The sequence below is a fragment of the Anser cygnoides genome, chromosome 1, assembly GCF_040182565.1.
Source record: "Anser cygnoides isolate HZ-2024a breed goose chromosome 1, Taihu_goose_T2T_genome, whole genome shotgun sequence".
Classification (NCBI taxonomy): Eukaryota; Metazoa; Chordata; class Aves; order Anseriformes; family Anatidae; genus Anser; species Anser cygnoides.
The window spans coordinates 128539821-128564251 of NC_089873.1; the positions used below are offsets into that span (position 1 = coordinate 128539821).

General features: G+C 37.8%; 1 protein-coding gene across 13 annotated transcripts in view; it reads left to right on the plus strand.

Annotated features, from left to right (window-relative positions):
* The window catches only part of MAP7D2 (MAP7 domain containing 2), a 78059-nt gene extending 55548 nt beyond the window's left edge, over positions 1–22511 (plus strand). For 7 of the 13 annotated variants that reach the window (XM_066981078.1, XM_066981087.1, XM_048066714.2 and 4 more), the window contains 12 exons: positions 765–887; positions 3632–3780; positions 4850–4977; positions 12661–12893; positions 13279–13405; positions 15108–15312; positions 15439–15543; positions 16806–16859; positions 17483–17561; positions 18280–18466; positions 20050–20329; positions 20906–22511. In XM_066981078.1, coding sequence (XP_066837179.1) covers positions 765–887; positions 3632–3780; positions 4850–4977; positions 12661–12893; positions 13279–13405; positions 15108–15312; positions 15439–15543; positions 16806–16859; positions 17483–17561; positions 18280–18466; positions 20050–20299 — 1640 coding nt within the window. In that variant the 3' untranslated portion in view covers positions 20300–20329; positions 20906–22511. The remainder of the gene's footprint in view (positions 1–764; positions 888–3631; positions 3781–4849; positions 4978–12660; positions 12894–13278; positions 13406–15107; positions 15313–15438; positions 15544–16805; positions 16860–17482; positions 17562–18279; positions 18467–20049; positions 20330–20905) is intronic. The other 6 variants (XM_048066727.2, XM_048066729.2, XM_048066730.2 and 3 more) reach the window with 3 other exon arrangements.
* Positions 22512–24431: the final 1920 nt, after the last annotated feature.

Below are 24431 nucleotides of genomic sequence, written 5' to 3' on the forward strand. Positions count from 1 at the left end.
GAAGGATTTATCCCTCTGTGAACTGTTTGGATTTTTTCTGTTTTGTTTTGTGTGTCTCTTTTTATCTCTTCCCACCTTTCCTCTGCCTTTTTTTAACTGAGAAAAAAAATGCTGACTGAAATAAGAGACAGTAAAGGCTCATTTCTAGAATGAAAAGAGAAAAATATATTTGCTTTCATTTCTGAATTGCTTAGTGAAAACTCATCAATAGCTTTGAGATTATTGTGATATGTGGCTTTATATGTGCATGCAATAAGAACATCTATAAATATCTTTCTTATATAGTTGGTGCTTATATTTAGAGAGTAGAAGGGAATGCAGGCATATTGTATAAGTAAGATTTATATAATGCAGTGAGACTGCAAATTTTAAATGCATTCCAGTATGGTTGGCACACTAGAGTGTAGCTGCGCTGTCACACCAACTATTTCACCTTTCTACTGGGGAAGAAAGCAAATGTTTCTCATGCTGAGTCACAAAAGCCGCCATTTTGTGGAATGGGAACACTACTCTGTGTAAGAACAAAATGCAACATAGTCTTAACCTTACTATATTTATTGTACAGGCTGAAAAATAATTTAAAGTGGTGGAGGAACAAGAAATCCCTTTTCAGAGGGAATAAGAATTATCTTTAAATACTTAAAATCTCAAACGCTTCAAGACTTTCATTTCATTTAATCATTTCATTGTTTTGTTTCTGTTATTTTAACATAGTTTTGTTTTGTCGCATTTTAAATTTTAATTTATTTGCTCCCATCCTTCAGCTCACCGCATGCATCTTAGTCCAATGGAAAACTTTATTGTTTCTCGGCTGCTGACTCCCACACAGTCATCTTTAGCCAGAAGCAGAAGTACATTAGTGCTTTCTGAGCAGTACAATAATCCAGGTAAAAATGTGAATTTTTGAAACCATTAAGGTATGTTTTGGGTTGCATTTGAGTAGTTGCTTAAAGAAATTGGAATACTGTCAACCAAATGACAATTTATATGCTAGCACAAAACAGACTATTAACTAAGCTGTTCTTGATGGTATTGTTGTCGTCTTTTATATCCAAATAGTATGCAGAACAAAATTCCCAGTGTGCCATTTGAGCCTTTACTATTTTTATCAGGGTTACAGTTCTTTGCTGTTAAATCCCTTTTTGGCTTTAACTCCATGTGTATGTATGTATGTATATACATACAAATATACATACTAAATGATATTTACTTAAAGGAAAAAACATAGACACATTGATTTGGAAGGTATCAGTTGTAGAAAATATTCCTCTTTAAGAAACTTAAAATTAGGGATGATGATTACTGTTCCTATGTGTAAATGGCAGTCTTAATAAACTCCTTATTTTGCAAACGTGAAAAATTAATGTTTCTAGTCCTACTAATACTTAGGCACGGGCCTGACTTTGAGTAATTCCTAGTTAAAAAGTTATGCCTGCTGTCACAGTGTTTGCAGAAACAAGGAAAAAAGTTTAATAGCTTTTCCCACACTTTTATTCAAAAGCAGAAAAGCAACCAAAAACCAACATAAAAACAAACCAAACACCTGTCTGCCAAAGGAAACTTTTTAAGGATAAAACTGGTTAGACAGTAGATAGATTACCATCTTCATGTTCTATATTTTCATATGTTGTAATTGCAGTAGGCTCAGGTCCTACATCTGTGATTTTTAATACGAAACATTTTAAAAATTAATTACAAAGTAATTGTATTTTCCTTTGTGCATTACTTCTTGTTGTAGTGCATAAGGATGTTGGTTTTGAATGACCCTGAAATTACTTCCCTTGGTTTTAAATTAAAGGTAGCACCTGCTAGGAGCAGAAATGTTGTCATACAGTACTTTGCCCATGAGAAAATTCCCAGTTTACTTACTGTTCAGGGAGCAACTACTGTCAAGACTAAAGGGAAAAAAAAAAAAGCCTACTCAAAACTAGATCAGTATATTCTGCTGAAAATTTTGAGGTGAATTGCTTGGACCACCTACAGATGTTTTCTATGTTGTGTTTGATACTGAAGAAATCAATAGGGACTTTCTTTGTCCTTCTCCAGTCATTTTGTTTGTAAACTCTCAGCCTTATCTCCCTCCTCATCACAGAGTTTTTAAAGTAGCACGCTGGCATGTCTGACAAGGATGCAATTTGGCCTGCAGATCGCCTTTTCCCTGAGCTGAAATTAGAATGCTGATTCTGGGAACAACTCTGAACCAGAGTCCTCTTGTCATTTCTTTGCAAGGCGATCGACCTGTAGCACAGATTACAAAGAACATCGATACCCAGTGTCCATTGATGGTTTTGACTGTAGTTGTCAGCAAAAAGGTTGAAGGAGGATCTCTTATTTGAGGTGTACTTCTCTCAACAGAAGTAACTTCCTGAGCAGGGAATAGGGTCTTTATTTTTCATAGTGTATACCATGCCTCCTGAGATCATGTCTGGGCCAAAATTGCTCTGCTCCTGTATTTTCTGTAAGTTTAGAAATGAGGATCCTCACTTTTAAGACACTTTCTTTAAGGCAAAGCATTATTAATATAGCTCCAGATATTCAGGCAAACAGTTTTTATTGGAAGCTTATAATTCATTTTTGTTACGGTTGAAGTAGGAGTACCTTAAGCAGCAATCAATTTTCTGAACATTTTTATTAACATTCAATGAACTTTAGTCCAGTTGCTGGAAAGTTGGTCAAGAAAAACACAGCCCCAGTTAAACTTGAAAGCATGCAAAAAGGCATCATAAGAGATGATATAGGAATGCCCTTGATATTTTTTTTTTAAAAAGTGTTCTCCTTAAAATTTGTGTGTAATTAACATTTTTCCAAAGTCAATATCCTTCTCAATGTTGGTGAAATAAAGTAAGGCTGTGAACACTGTCACTTGGTTACAATTTGCATGTTTCGTATTAATAAAGCATATAGTCTGTTGACTGTTCTATATGTCTGTGAAAGTTTCATCTTAGAAAGCAATATGAATGAAAAAAAGATTTAAAATATCTCGTTTTTTTTAAAACCCTGTTCATATTGCAAATAAAAAAGAAATATCTAGAAAGAATTGCTTTGTAAAGTGCAATGCATGTGTCCTATTCAAACCTCATATTTGCCACTAATAACAATAACTGAAATACCTACAGCAGCATTTAGTTTAGAATTTATTTAAATAATTTAAGTATTATTCTGAAAAGCAACTGAGATGTTTAGGAGCCTTGGCCATGTTTAGGCTTTTTAAAAATATAAAAAAAAAACTTTACTCTTCTATCCCCCTTCCTGTTTTACAGTATCTGTTCAAAAGTTACCCAGCTAGAATTATTTTATTACACTTTTTATCATATTGACAGGAAGCCAGAGTTTTCAAAAGAGAAAAGAATCATAGTCACAGTCAAGTGATTCAAAAAGTATATGAGTGCTACGTTAGAGATAATTTAAAAAAAAAAAAATCTTATAGAATGTTACTTTTAGTTGAGGCATTTTTAATAAATACGGGACTATGTTGAATGTGTTACATAATGTGATATTTGTAAATGCTTTTTAAAAAACTTGAAAAACAACCTTTGAAGATTATAACATAGAAGTATGCTGTTTTCTCCTCTCCCTTGCCTCCTCTGTCTGTGCTCCCTTTTACTCTTGCTATTGTACTATAACTCTTTAGTATTCCATATCTGTCCTCGTGTAGCACCAGCTAGTCCTCTTAAATCTCCCTACAAGCCTTCCCCCACCCGAAGCACAGACAGAAAGAAGGCAACTTCACCCTCCACTTCGGATGCCATGAAAGGGGCGGCTGCAGCTGAAGCTACTCAGGTGGGTTTAGAATGTTCTTGATTTCACTTCTGGGTAAATTGATGTGGCTTCTGCTTGTTAACTTTCACTTTATATTCATAAAGATAAAGTGATACCCCTTTTGTAAGAAATAACTGTAAGAAAATAAGTCTTGCATGCATCTGTTGTTTTCACGTTCCTGCTTAGTAACATTGTAATGTTTTCCTCCTCCTGGGAGTCAATGTTAAGCAATGGTATTTGGAAATACACCTTTATTTTCAGGGGAGTGAGATTTCTGGTGCTGAAGTGCATACATCTAGAATTGCCTGTAACTTCTGGGAATGGAGATGACAAACAGGATCTCTCTGCCACATATGACTGACTATAAGTCAGTCCAGTCTTGCTGGTTAATTAGCAAGATTCACATATTTTGGTAACTTGCCAGAAGTATTGGCCATGCCTGTCTTTTATTCAAGTTGCTTGACTCTCTTGTAGATATTTTATATGCGATTTGCTTAAAAATTGCATTATTGATCCACTGTAGTTTCCAGAAAAGCAAAGGCAAATAAATCATTCACCTTCACTGAGCTTACACAACATAAGACAGGTTCTAGAAAACTTATGCTAGGGCTGTAAATTTGTGTTTTATAAGATACTGTGTCTTGGAATAGTTAAATGGTAGGGGGTTTCATGCTATCTGAATTGGGTGCAAGTGAGGGGACCGGAGCTGGGAGCTGTAGTTTTGCGTAGAGTCTGACTTAGGTGCAATTCACAGTGTTACATCCAGCACCGTTTGTGGTTGTACTACTGACCATGTCTAAGAGAACTTGCAGTCTGATTTTGATTTAGACCCTCTACCCTCAAGAACTTCTGGAGATACAGTGCTCTGATATGTTTTTTTTATATTTGCAACTTGTATACTATGTCCATGCAAGACATGATTATTTTTTATGTATATGGGGAAAAAAATTCACGTCAATTGTGAGCTGCTGTTTAAAAAACCTACCTATGTTACACAAATCTGTTTATGCCATCTTTTTACTATAACTATCAAATACATTTTTGAAATGTTGCTCATAATTATGGAAACTAAAATGAATGGTGTTTCTAGACTGAGAAAATAAAGAAAGAGAAGCGACCCACCACACCCAGTTCTTCATCTGGTATGGGATCTCCTCTGAGAAGGTCTGATTCTCCAGCTGCCATGTCCAGAAGATCTGCCTCACCTGCAACACCTAAGTATGCCTTTCTTATTAGTGGTCTCATACGTTTTGAGTTTCTTTTCACCTATGAAAAAGATGGATTGCTGAGGAACTTCCTTTGTAGTGTTGTATATAATCCAGTTAATTTTATCCATATATATTCATATATAGAGAGAAGTAGATGAGTGGATACAATATATGTAAAATCGTGTTAGTGGTCACTGGATATATTCTGCCTTTTCTCAGTCTTTTCAAATTATCCTTGTGCAATTCACGGTTCTTGTGAAATTTTATTAAACATTTGTTTTTAAGCATGCTTTTGTTTTATATGATTTTGAACAAATGCACAGAACACGATTACTAACTAGAAATTTCAACATTTAAAATGTGCATTTCCTATTGCTGGTATTACCATCTGGATCCATCAGTATACTTAACTGTGTGTCATCTAAACCATCAGTTTTAATCTTTGTTTATTTACATACCTCTTTCCCCCACCCTGCACCGTGCAGAGCTGTAGACCTATGGCATGTCTGGCCTTACTGCCAATTGAGTTGCTTTTCTTAGTGCTCTTTTGCACACTCTCAAAACTGTAGTCTGTGTGTACAGCTTACAACTCACAAGTCTTACCAAATGTCTCTTCAGCTTTCTTGAACAGGATATTAAGTCTGGCTCAAATGCAGAAATTCTCTAAGGCCTAACTGTCAGCAGTAGTTGTCTGTTTTTTTTCTTTTATAGACCTTGTTCATGGGTCCTGTGTTGGGAATGATCTCCTTTGGTCTGGTTATAAATATTTTTTTCTATCTGAACCTGGCTATGTTCTGGACCACTCTTGGTGATCTTTCTGACAAATTTCTTCTGCTTCAAGAGCTAGCTAGCATTCCTTCTCTGCTTCATTTCAGTGTGCACAGTCATTTAACGGAGGAAAGATTTTGTGTGTGCATCTGGTGTTAGACAAAATGCAGGAAATCATCAGACTACGGACATTCTTTCTGTTTCAGACATCCCCTTGCATGCAATGTGAAATTACAATTCTTGGTTCATGTTATGGGCCACAAATGCTCAAACTTTCAATATTATATCTAGAATATTATCACATTCTGAACTATATAAATTTTGTAAATAATGTAATGATATTAAATGGTAATGATGATCAGATTTTTCAGTAAAATTTTGAGCAAATCGTGCTATGGTTGGCACTCAAAAATGTACAGAGAAAAGTTCACACTAAAAATGTATATTATTCTAGAGGTTGCTGATATTTCCTCTTCAGAATGCATTTTTCAGTTTGGTTAACCAGTATAAAAGACATACCAAGAAACATGTATAGTTAAAATGATTTGCAGAAAATGGGTTGCTGAGTGTGAAGCATGTCGTGATGGGCAGACACTGAAAAGGCTCGTACAGCTTGTTCTAGAGACATGGAGAGGGGGAAGAGATTTTGTGAAACAGGTGCTTCGTTCCCCATGGAAAAAAAAATATATCCAGTCTTAATTTGCAGAACTTACTTCCATAAAAAGTTAGGCAAAAATTTAAGGTGTTTTCTTCTTTTTTTTCCTCATATATACAAATGCAAATTATAAGAACTTTTTTTATAGGAAAATGTTTTTTTTTTTTTTTTTTTGCCTATAAGGAATATAGACTCTGCTTTTTAGAGGAAGAAGCAGATGCTGTATGGAGGAATTAAGATGCCTGCTAGTGGGTTTCTCTGTTTGTAAGCCCCAGATAGTTACCCTTTTTTTTCTCTTCCTCTCTTCTTCAAGAGAATCTGATTCTGATCACTGCTACCAGTGTATTACAGAGAGTTTAATCTCAGCATGGCCCAGTTAGAACACCCTTCTTGACCTTACGAGAGATGCAGCAAATAGAATTTAAATCCATGTTTGTTACCGATTGCAGAAAGACAGTTGTGCTTCAGTGCTCTTGAAATGTCCCTTCAGAAATTAAAAAACAAAACAAAATATCCCATTCATCATATTGTACTATTATATAAAGATATGCAGTTTTTCATTCAACTCAAGTGCCAGATGATGATCTGGCTGGTCAGTGGATTTAAATGTAGGAACCTTCTTTTAGATTGTATAATCTTAGCTTTTCCTTTAAAAGTAACTGTGGAGCTTAAGAATAATTTTATTGTAATTAAGTATGTAGACAAATATTCATTATTGTTGAAAACTTTTACAAGTCTAATCTTTTTTCCATCCAGCACACCATATGGCCAAAAAATACATGTGGAAGAAACAAGAGTATGTATTCAACAGCACTAGTAGTTAGTGATCCTGTATAGCACCTTAACTTTGAAAGCTATTGAGTAAAGAAGCAAGAATGGCCAGTGATTTAGATGATTAGCTGTAGGCATTTTTCTTCTTAAAAACATGTGACTTGATGTTCCAGTTTGCTTGGTATTGTTGTAGTTGTTGGCTCTTTACAGTCATCATCTTGGTTCATGAGTGGTAGTTGCTTGCCTTCTCTTCTTGATATTTTGTTTCATTATTAATTAAAAAGCTTTTTTTGTCATGGTACAGTAACTGAAACAGGCTCAAACAAGACGGTAAAACTGTAACCTGAACAGAGAGAGTGATTGGCAGAATGGATTTGCAGTAATTGCATAAATAAAATAAAAACATTTGTGATGGTGGGGAAAAAAGATGAACTCAAAGCATAACATCCAAGAAAAATGAGTAAGCAAGTACAGACAAAAAAAGAGGAAAGAAAGAAAAAAATATATGGTGAAGAATAATTACAAGCAAGGAAGGACTTCAAAGGATGAAGAAATTTGACAAAGTAAAGATATCAAGAGGCGCCATACAAGAAGCACAAAACTATTGCTTCGAATCCAATGTACATCAGCTGACAAAGATGACAGTTAATGGATTAGAGAGCTAGGAAAATAGATAAATGATCTTTAATTTTTACAATTGCTATTGAATACCAATTGTGTAAAATGCTTATATTCTTCAGATCTATTCACAAGTTCAATAATACCAGGATTTTAGAGTGTTTTTTTCCCCCGGTTATTTCATCTTCAAAGATCTATACATTAATCAGTTTATTCTTGCAGCATCCCTCAGAGAATTGGTAAGTGTCCCATCTTATAGATTGGCAAAGCAATAATGCTTGTGTCCTTCACATGTCTTTGGGTAAATAGTCCCTTCAAAATCAATGGGACTTGACTGAATCGAGGAAGTAGGATTTAGTTTTAAGTGCCTTCAGATAAGCCATAGCAAATAAAAATGGAAAGCTCTGACAGGCCCCTACATTAGATTACTATGCCAAACCATTAACTCGTGAGGAGGAGAAAAAAGGAGAGGGGGAAGGGAAATAGGAATGCATCCCTGCTAGTCATTCTTGTTAGTTTCCAGCTCTCAGTTTGTACCACTATCCTTTGCTGAGAGTTTCACTAACTGAACCTGTAACTTGGTGGTTCTTTTGGATAAGTAGCATCCCATTGCGGCCATTGGGACATCACTGTGATTTCAGAAATACATGTGTGCTATCAAATTACAGAAAACTGATTACGTATGAATGCACAGTAGTACAAAAATGCCCAGACTTCTAAAAGTTTATAAAATGGCCCATTAGCAAGATATTTACTTTGTAGTGAACTCCTTATAGAAGTAGCTTCTATGACTCCACTAACCTACATCTAAATTTTTTATTTGATACCTACTACATTTATTTGTATCAATCTTCGGTTTGCATTGCAAAGATGAAAACAATTGTTAAAATGCTGGATTGAGATTATTCTGAGTTCTTTCAGCAGCTAGCCTAAAGGATGGGCCAACTGAAGGTTTTGAAAACTGGTAATAATGCAGCTATCAAATAAAACAACAATATTCAATAGACCTATGCTGAGTTTGTGCTCTTTTAAGGAATCTAAGAGAAATGAATCTGTCCATGGCTAGAAAAGATCAAAATTAAGAGCAAAAGGAAACTGCTCTTGCGAGAGCATTGCAAATGATAGAGCAAAAATGTCAGAACCCAGGAACAGTGTTTGATCAGAGTAATCTAAGAAGTAAAATTTGAGAACATGAAAATCCTTGGTATGGTTCCAGCAGAGCTTTTGTTGAGTTAATAGGGAGATAGGGAGGAAAAAAAAAAAGGCAGCACTGGCATTGATCTCTGCTGATCTCTGATTTAAAGTTAGCCTGCTTAACTACCATAACCAATGACCTGCCATGTACCTGGCTTTTAAAGAAAGCATGCTGTTCTTTCTCATGCCTCTTATGGACAAAATTGGTTGTGACCTCTGACTCATGTGCTACTTTGTTTTCTATGCTTAGCGAGAATAAGCTCAGAACTCCTCTGCTGAGCTTACTTGTTCATGGGACATTATTCTGCAGTATGGGCTACTACTACCTCTCTTTAACTGAAATGAGAGCCTCTGTAACTTAAGCACCAGTGGATTCTCAGACCCCGTAGAGATTCTTGCAGTGCACGTAGGGGTCATGGTGCAAATGGCTTCCCCTGTGTCAACATGGGGGCAAGAGGAGAAGGATAAGGCTTCATGGAGGCAGGAAGATGTTTCTTGTGCTTTTGCACTCACCTGTAAAATCTAGTGACTTGGATTACCCAACTTTTACACAACTGATGTGTTGTTACTTCTTGGATTTTCAGGAGTCTTTTAATTAATCAATCTCCATCAGTTATGCTTCCTGTGTTCCCACATTCTTACCAGCATGTCATTCCATTCCCTTCCTTTTCTCCCAAGGCAAAAAAATAAATAAAAAAAAATTTAAACCAGAGCAGACCCCAGTGATCCATTTGATCATTTGCCTTAACGATCCTATTTTCTGTCTTCGCAATCAGTTTGTCTCTTTCTGGTGGGGGGGGGGAAGTGGTGTCAATCTAAATACTAGTAGTAGGAAAGCTTTATACATCAACAGTTCTGCCTGTGCTTAGGAGTGTTAAAAATGCGAAGTTGACGATGTTTAAATACAAGGGGGGAAAAACAATATTTAATAATTTATTCTGGCATCAAATAAATGATCTTAAGCTTCCGGAAAAAAAAGATTTTTGTTCCTGATGGGCTTTCTCAGCTTTTCACTCCTCACAGTACACTCTTGCTGTCCTTACAGTAATCTGGCTTTCATATGCTTCTCCCTTTTAGTTGCTTTAAAACAAGTGAAACCATACATGTTCTTATGGCCAAAGAGTTATAAGGAAAAATCTTGTAGGTCTTAAAGTTCAAGATGTTTTACTTCATACATTTAGGACATGTTTCTAGTCCAACAAGTAAGTTGTACAGTCAGTTTGCGCTAATTCCTATGCAGTCCAAGATACGTAGGTCTCATGAGTAGACTCCTTCCTACCAGCCTCTTTAATTTGATTGTCACATCTTTATTAGAGAACAATTACTTATTTCTGTACTAATACTGAAAATGACTCAGTCTCAGTTATGACTGTTTTGCTTCTCCTGTCAAAACAAGTTAAATAGAAAGCCTTGCAGGAAATAGGTGGCAAAGTCAAATGTAAGACAGCAAGATGTGACTATGCTTTGAAACAGTGCAATTGGCAAGAAGCATCCTCTGTGCTCTGGGGAAACATAAAGGTTGTTTGCTTTCTACTTACACATTATATTTTTATGAAATGAAATGGTGTAATGGTGAGGCACTTCTTTGAGACTGTACAGAAGTAGGTAGGGACTCTGAAATCTCTGTCTTTAGAAGAAGGGCTTGGGAATTGCATTTGTATCCTGAAGAGAAAACTAAAGGCAATGATAAAAACAGACTAGACTCACACCAACTGATGTTAATCAGCTTTTTCCATTGCTGTTTATTGCAAGAGATGGAAACGCTGACATGCCTCTCCACATCTTCCAATGCCTGTTTCTGTCCAGGAGCAGCAGGAGTGGGCTGCACCGCACGGCAGGCGATCCAGGAGCTGTGGGTGGCAGCAGGGCAGGCAGGGACAGGGAGCTCACTCACAGGTCCCCATCCCACAGCACCCAAAAAAGGTGACCAGGGCATGTCAGGTGTTGGTGACCAGTCAGCTAAGAGTCCAGTGACAGCCAGCAAAGGCCTTAGTAATTATTCAGGTCTAAGGACAAACCAGGACATCAGGATCATCAGGGTACGAGGCTGGGTGCGGTTGTACAGCTTAGCTCATGGGAGGAGCAAGGTCAAGGAACTGAGCTTACAGGGAGTTCCTGGGCCTGAGGGCAGCGGGTACCTGAGCTGAACTTCAGATTTAGTTGGGTGCTACTGTTCCACTAGCCCAAGGGCTTTTGCAGTCTGCAATGGCTCTACATGGGAACAAGAGCATACAGGCAGTGCAGTTACTCTACAGTCTTTCCCTCATAAACTGGGCAACTTTAAGTGAGCTCCCTGTGTTCTGGTGTCTCAGCCTTTTTCAAGTGCAACATAATATGGTGGAAAAGAACCATTTCTTTTCCTGAACTCACAAATTGAGGGGGAGTTGAAAGACTTGTAATTTTTATCATCTGCTCTGTAATGCAAATCCTGTTCCGGTTGTAATTGTCTCTGGCCACGCAATACTATAGTTAAGTTTATACAAAGCTTTGCACTCTAGTCCATTAATTTTAAGACATTGCCCATGCTTTTCATGCCTGTGGTCTGCCAGAATGAGTATATAGTACAGAAAATAGGCTGTAGTATATGAAACTGTATCGTGTGCAGATTAAAAAAGTGATAAGGGATAATACACTTATATTGTAATTGTATATATCTATAAGGAAGGTTAAAACTGCTTGTGTAATGCTCACTTTAATGTAGGATTGTTTCCTGTAATGGGGCTTGCATAAATCATTTTTTAAGATTGTAATCTCTTTACTTCCATAACATAACATAAGCTTAGCCACACAGCCCAGCTTTTCTGAATGTTAGAAGTGTTTGGTGCTAGTTACTGCTGTTAGATAAATAATGAATGATTCTTGTGTGTAGTTTTGTTTCCTTGTAATTTCTTCTCTTATGTACTGAAAATGGGTGAGCATTATCAATTGTCCTTGCCCTTTCACGTTCCCAGAACTGACTTCAGGGTTATCAAGTGATCTAAGGTATGCAACTGCCAAATGAGCTATCAGCAGTACTGCTGCTGTGCCATCCTATTTCCACAAGTAGGGCCATCTAGCAGGTTACACAGGCTGGGCTTTGAGCCTTGAGTCCTGCTTTTTGGTGCTGATGAAAGCATCAGCTGAAATAGAGGAACGGGCTGTGGAATGGTTTGGTCAGTTCTGTCTCTTTTGCAGTGCCAGGCTTTACCTTGGTGTATAGTAATATTTGGTGCTATTTTAACAAATCATTTTAAAGATACTTCTTAGTGAAAGATAGTGTTTGAGAAGGCTGTATTCAGAGGAAAGCAGCACGTTGCAGCCCATCATCATTGCTGCAGACAGAAAGCAGTCATAGCTTCACGTTAAATGTTGAGGTAGGCTATTGAATACGGTAGTGTTGACAAAATGATTATGGAATTATGAAAATAATTATTTTCAGGTAGTCTGTGGTTGCTTTCCTACAACTCAGACAGTATTACTGGTCTTACTAAAGGAGTCTGTAGTCATTTGCACTTGCTTGCCAGTCCCCTGCATTTCAGGTTCTGATTGCTTGCATCCAGGTAATTTCTATGCAGCATTGTGCAAAACAGCTGATACTCCTATGTAACCAGAGCCAAGAAGAAGGAAGAATGATCTATATAAAGATGGAACTTGATTTGAAGTTGCACAATGTATGGACAGTTTTTGATTTTTGTCTTCCCTCATCAGGACAGTTGCAAAGACTTATCCTCAGTCTCCTAAAAATGCCAAACAATATCCAGCTTCTCCTGTGAAGCATCGCACCACTTCTAATCTCAACCAGGAAACTCCTAAAAAGAAAGCAGATAAAGAGAAAGAAAATGCCAGTCATCAGAAATCCCCAGGAGCACGCCCCGATGAGGCAGGCCAGGTGGCTTCCGAAAAGCACGTGCCTGCTGCAGGAAAGACTGAAAGCAGTGAAGGTGAGTTTTACTGCAAAAACACATTGCAAGGTATTGTGGGTCCACGGGGCGTTCAAACAGTGGAGAACTGTTCTTTTTGTGAAGGTACTTGGCTGTGGGTTTATGAGTAAGCGTAAAAGTACATGTTGGAAGCAGTAATGTATAGTTTTTACCAGGGTTACTAGTGTATGAAAAATGTCTGTTAACAAGAATGTGAAAACGTTGCAATACAGGGATGCCCTTACCTGTCTCATATTCTATCTGCAGAAAATGCTGATGTATGCTTTGGAAAGCAAAGGTGGCATAACAGCGTGAACCTGGCCCATTTTAGCCTCTGTGTCAGTGAGGAAGCACTGGGCACTCTCTCAGTTCCCTGTCTGACTTTCCACCCTTGGTCTTCTTCCAGGGAAGATCACAGCAGGAACAACTGATGCAGAAGAAGCTTCAAAAATTCTAGCTGAAAAAAGACGACAGGCCCGGCTGCAAAAAGAACAAGAAGAAAGGGAGAGACAGGAAAGAGAAGAACGGGAAAGGTATCACTGTTGATTTGTGAAAATTATTAGCTAATAATTTGACTTGTACCACTGAAGGTGCTTGAAACTGTGATGTTTTTAGAATCAAGGCAGAAGCTTACATTTAAGTATTAATTTCTTTAAATTTGGATCCATGATTCATTAGTGTCTTTATGCAGTCCTTATGACTGGTGAAGTTAGAAAATAGCAATTTTGCCCCTTCAAGAAGCCTGAAGAAACTCACTCATCCAAATACTTCGGGTATGTCCACACTGCAATGTGCAGTACCTTGTAAAAACATCTGAGGCAGTTTTAAATGAGCTAGTTCATGTAGAAGAAATCATCATGTGGTAACAGTTTATGCCTTAAACTGCAAGGCTTGTATTCAAAAAAATTACCTGAAGTTCATCTCCCTGCCCAGTACATAGGCACTTGACAGAATCACAGAATCGTCTAGGTTGGAAGAGACCTCCAAGATCATCTAGTCCAGCCTCTGCCCTAACACTAACAAGTCCTCCACTAAACCATATCACTAAGGGCTACATCTAAACGTCTTTTAAAGACCTCCAGGGATGGTGACTCAACCACTTCCCTGGGCAGCCCATTCCAATGCCTAACAACCCTTTCAGTAAAGAAGTTCTTCCTAATACCCAACCTAAACCTCCCCTGGCGCAACTTTAGCCCATTCCCCCTCGTCCTGTCACCAGGCACGTGGGAGAATAGACCAACCCCCACCTCTCTACAGCCTCCTTTAAGGTACCTGTAGAGAGCGATAAGGTCGCCCCTGAGCCTCCTCTTCTCAAGGCTAAACAACCCCAGCTCCCTCAGCCGCTCCTCATAAGACTTGTTCTCCAGACCCCTCAGACGGCTTTAAGAGTGTGGGCACAATGAACGTTGCCGTGTCTGAAGAGTGGATTTCTGGCTCTGTTCCTGGAGTAAGTTTTTGGGTTGTTCTCCATATTGGATGCTGGTTGCATATGTCAACTAATCACGCCTTCCTTCCCTAATATTAAATCTCTAACTCTACATGTCTAAATGCAACTGTGTCTGTTCTTATTGAGAATGTTTGGGGAAAAAAAAATCACTAGTGTCTGCCAGTTTGGCCCAACAGAAATACTTCCCAAATCCCCAGTATGCAGAGATAAGATTGTTCAGTTGTCAAAACAGCTCTTGAATGTGATGGTGAAGGAACATGCTGTCCTTGAGTGGGCCAGTGAACAGCGCAGGTGGAATATTTAGACCCACTCTTTTGAGCATATCACTGTTTTGTGGATTTTGTTTGCTGCTACTGATCCAATGTGTTTATCTTCAGCTAAAATGAAGGACAGAAATATATGCTTGTTTATAGATACCAGTGTTCTGGGAGCTAAGTGAAGTACTGGGGAAGAGGGATGTCTCTTATTTCTGAAGCTTACAGAACATTATTTCTTTATATTCCATTGGAAACTAGAATGGAAATGTGTTTTTTTCTTTAATCAAACCTGTTTTTAAAGGGAAGTATAATTTCTATGAGATATTATATTTAATATATTTATTATATTTAAGGTTGGAATAAAACTTTGATATTCTGGGCATGTGCTCAACCTCTTTCTTGCATTCTTGGTATTTTTCAAGAAAATGTCACCGATGCAGAGTCAGTTAATGCTGATTGTATGCCATACATACCACAGGATTCATGCTAAATAAGATGAAACCTTTTAAACGTACTAATGTATATTTGCAGGCTTGAAAGAGAAGAACAGAAAAGAAAGGCAGAAGAAGAAAGACTTCGTCTTGAGGAGGAGGCTCGAAAGAAAGAGGAGGAAAGACGACGTGAAGAAGAAGCAGCTAGAAAAAAGGCAGAAGAGGAAGCCAAGAGAAGAGCTGAGGAAGAACAAATGCTGAAAGAAAAGCAAGAAAAAGAGCTCCAGGCCAAAATTGAGAAACAGGTATAATCTCAAACACAGATATGTGTACATATATTTATGTATACATAGAAATAAAATATTTTATACTATCCACTAATCGTCCTGAAATAAATAGTGGACCTATCGTATTTTGCACATTTTGATTAGAGGGAAGAAGCGGAAATCAAAGCCCGTGAGGCAGCTGAACAACTTCGTCTTGAAAGGGAGCAAATCATGCAGCAAATTGAGCAAGAAAGACTGGAGCGGAAGAAGGTAGGTATTTGTGTCTCATTTAAGATGCTTATTTCAGGTCTTGTTTACATATATAACGCGAGAAGTACCCAGTAGAATCCAGAAATAACATTGGGGGCGGGTAGGGGAAGATTACAGATTAGTATTTATGCTTAATTTAGTATTTGCTTCTTACAGGTTAGGGGAATGTCTGCATCAGCGTATGTAACAAAGTGGAGTTGCCTGAGGCGAATGACTTTCTTCTAAGTAGTGAACAAACACAGAATTAGCCTCAACCCACAAAGTTAAATGCCTGAGACAAACAGGGAATGGCATGCCAAGGCAAATGTTGATTGCCACCCAACCCAGGACATCACAGGCTATTGAGGAACATGAGTGACTTTGTTTTAAAACTTACTCAACAAAAGCTCTGTGTTCTTAATTGAGAAAGTTAATGGGATAAACAGGTTTCTTCCCACCTGGCTTGTCTCTGGTTACATTGTGCAGAGGCAGCAGGGTTCTCTTCTGCAACTGTTTTTGCACAAGCAAGGCTGGATCTGCATAGCTTAGCTTTACATACAGCTCTGTGGCAAGAGAGAACAGCTGCAGAGTTGCTGAGCCTCTTTCTGGTTATAGAAGGCCTTCTTTCCATATATGTTATTCCAATATGTTATTTTTAACAGTTTACCACTGAGCTGGAGGCATGTTGCAGTTGCAGATTAGAATACCAAAGCAAAATGGCTTTACATCTGAAATAGTCTCCTTTCACAGTAGTGCAAAGAAACAGGGCTTGCTGGGAGTAGTTGTTGTGTGGGTTTTTGTTATTTTTAATGAACAGAGAAGAAAAAAGAGGTTTTAGGGTAGCTCCTTGCACATTCCTAGCAAGAGTAACTTCAGATGTTTCATTTTACTCATTCATTCCAAAAACCCTAACTATTTTTAAAGCAACTATTTGGAAATGGGAAAAGTAACTAGATTGAAGTAATAGCTGTTGTTTTAAAATAAATCTTTGTCCAAAGCTGAGCACAACTCAAAACTACAAACATCTTGTATTTAAAATGTCTGTCTGCCTATAAGTTCCATCTAGTAAGAAAGTCCTGTTTTGTGAGCTCTGGTAGGTGAAAGCCAGCTACCAGCTGTTTTCTATCTTTTATTTACTTTTCTTATTTATTCTCCCTTTTTCAGGAGAGGCAGGGATGAAGTCATGAAACGACACAACTTTTTTTTATCTTCTTTTCTTTCTTTATCTCTTGTGTTAAATATTCTGCCTGCCTTCTCATACACCATTTTATTTTGATTTCTAGAGAATAGATGAAATAATGAAGAGAACAAGGAGGAGTGAAACACCAGAAATAAAGGTATGAAACTGTTTTTTCAGGATTTGTTTTGGTTTAAACTCATGTGAAAATTAAACCCTAGCATTGTTCTATGATAGTAAGTATACTTAGGTATGCTCTACACCCAAATTTTAGTTGCATTTTAGAACTGGGAACGACTGTTACTGTTGTGCCACTGCAACAGAGAGACAGCTTTATGCAAGTGTTGTAGATGTACCTCCTTGACTGCCTAGTGAGGTGGGAAGAACTCATCCCTTGCTGGTAGTACTGAATGCTGGAGCTGTAGTGTTTGCTGATATATCTTCTGCTTTGTATCAGCCAGTGAATTAGTTATTGAGCTCTCCATGTTAAGGCTACCAGGAATGTAGTTTTTGAGAACAAGGCAGGTGTGTACAGCCAGAAAGTTATGAACAGTTAAATTTTCACTTAAAATGTAAACTTTCTACTAAGAAAACCGTTTGTTCAGTTACTTTCAGAGAATTTTTTTTTAAGCCCAATATTAAAAGAAAAAATTTCTCTAATACTGTTGATGAACTTTGACCACCCCCTGACCCTGGGGGTACTCCCACAGGTTTGGAACACAATCAGTTCCATGAAGATTACACTACTTTGTCTAATACAGTTGATTTGTTACTTGATTACAGAAGGAAGAGCCAAAACTGGAGATACCATCAACTTTGAATGTGGAAAAGCAACCAAAAGTCCTTGTTCTCAATCAGCCAGGTGAGGCTTGCCATATTTTTAGGGCCTCTTTTAATAACTATTTCTTTTCAGAGTTTTGCTCAGGCATAACACTGTGTATTACCACAGGTTCTTTGCTTTTATCTCAAAAAGAATAGCTAGGTTTATGTCAGTCACAAGCGTTACAGACTGGGGACTCACCCTTGTTTAGCCATGTAAGCAGAAGCAGAAGAAATTTCCTTCTCCATTTATTATCTGACATAGCATTTCTGTAAATGAGAAGTTCCAGTCTGCTAATTGGTTTGGCTGCTGCAACCTATGTTGGAGTTCTGTTGGTAAAAAAAAAAATTCAGTACGCACCCAAGCTTGCAAGCTTTTTATAGCATTGCTGAGAGTCTTGATGAAAATAAGATTTAATTTGACTTGGTGAAAACAACACGTATTTTTAAGAATTAATTTAAAAAAATAGCTGTGGCATTTATCTATGTTTTGTTTACTTTCCTATGTTAAGGGCTTTTAGTAAATGGTGTAAAAGATGATACATTCTCTTCATGTTTCATTAAAAGATGTAACGTAAAGCACAATTTTAGAGTGGAAAGGAGGATTGAAAGTACAGTGTGAGTCATAGATGAAACTGAATCCCTACTTCATTGGCAGTCCTCCTTCCTACTTTGTAACTTAAAAGCATTTCTGATTTTTTTTAAAAAAACTAATTTAATAAGCTATTGCTACTGTCATAATTTCTAACCTTCTTTTATAGAGATCAATGGACTGGCAACCTGCCTAAAAAATAAAAGCTTAGAAAGTGCTGCCTCTGTAGTCCCTTCCCAAGATGTAGTTGCTAATGGACTAAAGTCAGTTCCAGGACTTATTCAGCTGGAAGCTGTTGATGGGAAATCTAACAGCATGGAAGACTCAACAGATGAGGTTCAGTCTATGGACGTGAGGTACAGACCATACCTACAAATAGAAATTGTGAAATTCATATTAGACACATACATTCATTTGCTAATACTTATTCCTTTACTTCTCACCTACTCCACAATGCATCAGGATAGTGGTGTCAGCTGTGGTGTATTCCACTTCTGTCAAGGTACAAATTGGTTGTTTCAGATGAGTCTGACCCTCATCTCACTCTCACATATTTGTGGGTAGGGGAACTTCAAAACCTTTCTACCATTGTTGTATGGATTCCATACAAATTTTCCCAAACCTTTCAGATAGATCCCAGAACACCTTACTGTGAAAACAGCTACTATAGATATTATTCAGATGCCACCATTATTTTTTTATTTATATCAAGACTGTATAGCTATGATGCATAAGCTTTTCTCTGTCCATACAAACAGAATAAAGTAAGTTTATGAATTCAGAGTTTTAAGTACTGTATTGGAACAAGTCTATCAGAATGAGTAAGTAACTTCCTACGTATTAAATACTGTTGGATTTTGGTTGAAGGACTCAGGAAAGAAGGAAGTTGGTAATTTAAGGTTGTTACGAGAAAGCTAGCTCTGAATTTTAAACATGAAACTTTTATACAACATTTCATTAACCAACAAGGTAAATTAACCTCTCATACGGTTTACATGTTTCCAGTAAATCTGCATAAATACGTAAGTGCCCTACTGGGCCAGACCAAAAGTCCACCTAAGCCATTGTTCTGTCTGAGCAAGTATGAACAGGAAAATCTAGTTAGGGCGAGCACCTGAGCCTAACCACTTCCTGCAATCCAATACCACACAGAAGTGTTATATTAGGGATGCTGGAGGGTAGACGTCTGCGTAGCCATGTTTAATATCCACAGATCAGTCTGTTCCTCATGCGTTTATCTAACTCCTTTTTCAACCTGCTGATAATATTTGCTTCCATGACCTCATCTGGCAGCAAATTCTACAGCTCAGTGCCACTGAGGTAAATTATATTCTTTGATCTGTGTTAAACCCATTGAGCACCACCTGGATTTGGTCTTACTGAATCTGATGCACAAAAGTTCTGCCTTTTCTTCTCTAAACTGAAAGGTACTTGCTGTTGTAGTCTCTGTAAAGCATCAGCTGATTGCAATGCTGCTTAAATTAAATTCTGGCGTTTCTATGTCTGAACTATGTTGCAAAGTATTAAGAAATATCTTTTAAATTGTGAAGTGTGAGTGCTTTAAGTAAGTACTTGCAGGAGTAGGACAATAATTTGCGAGATGCAATTAATATTTAGGTAATGGAAGGGTGCAGGTGCTGAAATGAGCGGTCAGTAAATTCAGTTCAGTAAACTACCAGAAATGTGTTTTTTAGGAATGAATGTTCATGTCCCACAGGTACCACAAACCTTAATCTTTAAGGAATATAAATTGTGACCTTTCTTCCTGAACAGGATAATCTCTCTTTGTTTGGGTTGGGACACATTCTAGGTAAAGGTTTACTGCAGCTGGCCCTAAGATAAGTAGTAGGTTTTAGATGGTCAGAGGATTAATTTGTTGCTTAATGAAAATTTACACAGCTGCTATTCTGCATCATCTTTTCATATATCTTTTCTATAGCCCGGTTTCAAAAGAAGAACTCATCTCTATCCCTGAATATTCACCCATGAATGAACTCATGCCCGGTGTTTCTTTGGACCAAAATGGGACAAGTAATGCCAAGGCTCTTGAAGATCTCTTGGATTTCACAGGCCAAGCTACTTACTCCAAGACGTCCAGTGATACCATTAGCCTAGATGACTGTAACAAAAACTTGATTGAGGGGTTTAACAGCCCAGGACAGGAAAATACACTTAATTCCATCTGTTGACAACCTCGCTTTTCAGCAGAACAAGAAAAGGTACAGTATTGTGATAAATTGCTGTGATTACTTATGAGCTTCCCAGAAGATAGAGCAGTTGTAAACACCAGCTTTCTTCCTCTCTTCACATATGGTCTCTTAGATACTTAAATGTAGCACAATCTTTCACATTTGCAGCTCTTTTTAAATGGGCATTATATGTAAACTGCATGTATCATAGCAACTGAAAGTATCTGGTAAATTGAAACATTTCCTTTTTCCATTCAGAATGTAGTGAGAAGAGAGCTGCTCATTTTCGACATTAATAAAATACCTTTCCTGTAAGTCTTTGGAGCACATTAGCATAAAGAAAACAGTTAAGAGTGGGGCCAACCTAGAAAATAGTATCGTTGCTGCTTGCTTTTTTCTGCTGCTGTAAAGACTTGCAGCATGATGTAGAATCACTTATCCTGGAAAGCTGACAAACAATGTGGGGGAAAAAATGCTAGGCTTTAATGACAATTTCAAAGTACGTTTCCACAGCTAATTTTATTGAGTGTATTCTAAATTACAGAACTGAGGTCATGTAACTTGCATAGCTGACTTGGTTTTCTTCTCTTGTTTTTTAATTGACAGAGGTGGCGATCTGTGGAGGATATATATCCCTGTGATGCTACTGACGGTAAAATATGAGCTTGTCACTTGGAAAAGCTTCTGCAGCCCTTGAACACTGGATTTCAAATAATCGGAGCTGAATATAACTTCGTCTTCCCAGGGAATATGTTGAATAACTGTCTGCTTTTGGTGGCAAACAGCGATCTAGAACCTGGACGGTTTCAGGGAAGACTATGCATTAGAATCTGAGCTTTAGCTGCTAGTAAAGCACTTAAAATTTCCTTTAATTTAAAATCCATCTGAACACTTCACTGTGATTTTTACTTGTGCATTTTATTTTAAAATCATTCTTCCTTAATTTTATCATACATCTATTTAGAAGTCGTTTTCTTGTAAATAGTGAAGAAATTTGCCCACGGTGCATTGAAATGAAATAATATACTGTACTTTAGTTTTGTGCCTGTCTTTTTTTTTGTTTTTAATAAGGAATTATTGGCAACATATACGCGGGTGTATAATTCAAAACTATAAGTGAAAAGGCTTGAAAAATACAAAATTAATGGAATTGTAAGAGCCTTCTTACTGACTGTGGAGTGTGGAAGTTATCACGTTGCGGTTATGTTGGCAGTTTTAGTCACTAGTGGCACTTATTGGTCAATACTTATAGTCCTGGAGCGACTATCAATTATGTGTTTAAAAACATACTTGTGTAACACCTGTGAACGACGTAGGCAAAATGCCTAGTATAATCCCTTAATACATATAGTATAACTGTAGTAGATGCAAATGAGTATGTCGGGGGGCAGATAACGTGTTAACCTTTGAGGATGCGGACACTTGATAAATACCAGCAGGCTTGCTGTCATGTGGAGAAGTATTTTGTCTTCCTTAGAGGCTCAACAAAACAAGGTACAGTCAGCAGCAAAATAATATCCAAACATTGCAGCAGAAATACCAAGGCTGAGAGACACATGGTGAACACTGCTAGCCTACTTAATATCCTATAAGCATCTGTATGGAAGAATTCACATCAAGATGTATAATGTGTAGACGTTACATGCCATACAGCGTTTATTTCTCTTGGTAAACTATGATAACTTTATGCTAGACTATGTGCTGCTTTGAGGACACTTTTGTCCGGTTCCTTATATAAATAAATTATAAATACATCTCACTTTGGAAACTAACATAAAATGAAGTGAAAACTTGGGTTTTGTTTTGTTTTTTTTTATGTGCAAGGGAGTTCAAAATGTAGCTTGAGCTCAATTGTAGACCCATTCTTGCGCTCTTTAAAGCCAGCAGTGGGGATGTAACCAATGAAATTATGTGCGATGTATACAGGAAGCATACCTACAGCAATCCAGCTATTTATGTTGGTGTACTTCAGAAAAATAATTTCTTTTGACTGTGCAGTAAGCCGTAGCATGGTACTGTGTCTTCCAAATTAGTCCTACATTTATTTCTTAAACAATAAACAAACAAAACCATTTGGTTTGCTGTGATATGTTGTATTTGACAAATGTCACATGATATTTTATGGTGTCATTGTATAACCTGTAGATTTCTTTATTTGCATGACATGTATAGCATGTATAAAGGTGAAATACATTTTCCTTTACGAATTTAACTTTTGTTTCTTAGCTTTCTTTTAATCCTTGCAAAAAAAAAAAAAAGGCTAATTTAAAAATACCTACATGTTAATTTGTGCTGAGATGTTCACAGGCTTCTTCAGAAATAGTAAATGAAGGAGTTTTCAGAGCCTTAAAACATTTCACCATTGTTTCCTTTGCCATACACTAATTTGCTTTCTGAGGTCTTGCCAGTACATAGAATAAATGTAGGCCAGTGGTAGAAAAGCCATAAGGTAAGGGCTTCCAAACTATGGCACCCGAAGTGCTAGTGACGGCATACAAACCAGTGTGAGGCCTCAGCTCTCTGGGGTATTACCTGGCAAAGAAAATGAGGAAAAGAGAACTTGAGCCATGGCCAGTAGACGCTGTTCTGCTGAGTGTGTGAGATGTGTTCTGTAACGGTACCTGTAACGTAAATGCTCCACTTCTCTCCAAGCTAAATGCACGTGCTGCTACCTGGAAAGCAACTTGCTTGGAGTTGCAGTATTAATGTTCTTCGTATTCTAGTGAAATGTGGGGGAAAACCTTCTGCAAATACATTTTTAAAAATCATAACTTTGGTGAAAATTAAAAAAAATTAGAAATTTTACTTTATAATGAAGTATATTAATATTTTCCATAGTGACAGTTCATCTTGCTCTTAGTAACTCTTGAATCATTCATGTGATCTGTCCACTCAGTTGTTTACTAGGATTAAAGGACATATGGTAGGTCCGTAGTTATAAAGAAGGGCCATGTGTATTTTCTTTTATATCTGCTTTCAAATGAAACCTTAAAGAATCGTTTGAACATCTGGAGCAAGTACTGTTAGTTGAGGGGTTAAATTGCTCCCACCTTTTGCTTTAGGCGATACAAATCCTTTGTATCAATATTAATATTTGCTGCTGTAATTCACATCTGCCCAGAGAGCTTTATTTTTAATTTGTTGGTGGCCTTGGAACTGTGGTGAAAGATCACTAGTGATTCATCCACGTCCTTTGTAGAGTTTTGCTGCTGTAAAGCATTTGAGGATCAAGCTGTAAGAAGCAGCAAGAAAAGACTAGAGCAATGATCCTTAAACGGATTTTCATGAATGGATGAAAGGATTTTTCTTTCAGTATACTTTTATTAAAGTGATTTGCAAAACAGGAATGAGTGTCAGAGAACAACCGAAACAGAACTCAGACTAAAACACTAAAAGCACGTTACTAAAATGAAAAAATAAGTTGTTAACAAAGTTGGGCTGGCACGTAATATTTGCTAGTAATGCGTAGAGCTAATACAGCATGATGAAATAACGCAAATGTAGCTATCTCAGGCACCAAGAAGAATCTGACACTGCTACTGTCTTTTCCCAGATTTATTTTCAATAACTAGTATAACTATTAAAGCATAAATAAAGGTAAGGTAATTGGGCATTGCAGTAACTCCCTGATTAGGATGAGCATTTTCCTTGGTACTGCTCTGGGAAACAACACCCAAAGCTTGTCTCAGGCCTCGGCAAAGGCCTCGAGCAGCCCTCCTGGCCTCCACGTGTGTTCACTTCAAAATGAAGCAGCATCGGTGGTGGGCGGATCCGGACCCCGAGGCTGCATTTTCATCTAGCGATACTGGGCTAGGAGTGGGGGAATCATCCGCTCTCCTGTAATTGTACAGATTATAAGTCTGGAGAAAGCAACAGGAATAGCACAGACTGCTACTCCGGCTGGTGGGATGTTGGTCTTCCCTTTGCCACCTCTCAAAAAGCAACTCTTTGCTCGTTAGCTCCCAGCCTCGTTAGCTTTATGCAGCTTCTTCGGGTGGCTGGCCACTCCAGGCGCCCCTGCCGCCACCAGGCTTGTACTTCAGGCCTCAGCACTGCAGCCCTTCTGCTTCTTCACAACCCCACGTGCCCGAGGTGGCGTGGCAGCCTTTGGTCTGCCGTGGCTGGTCAGAGG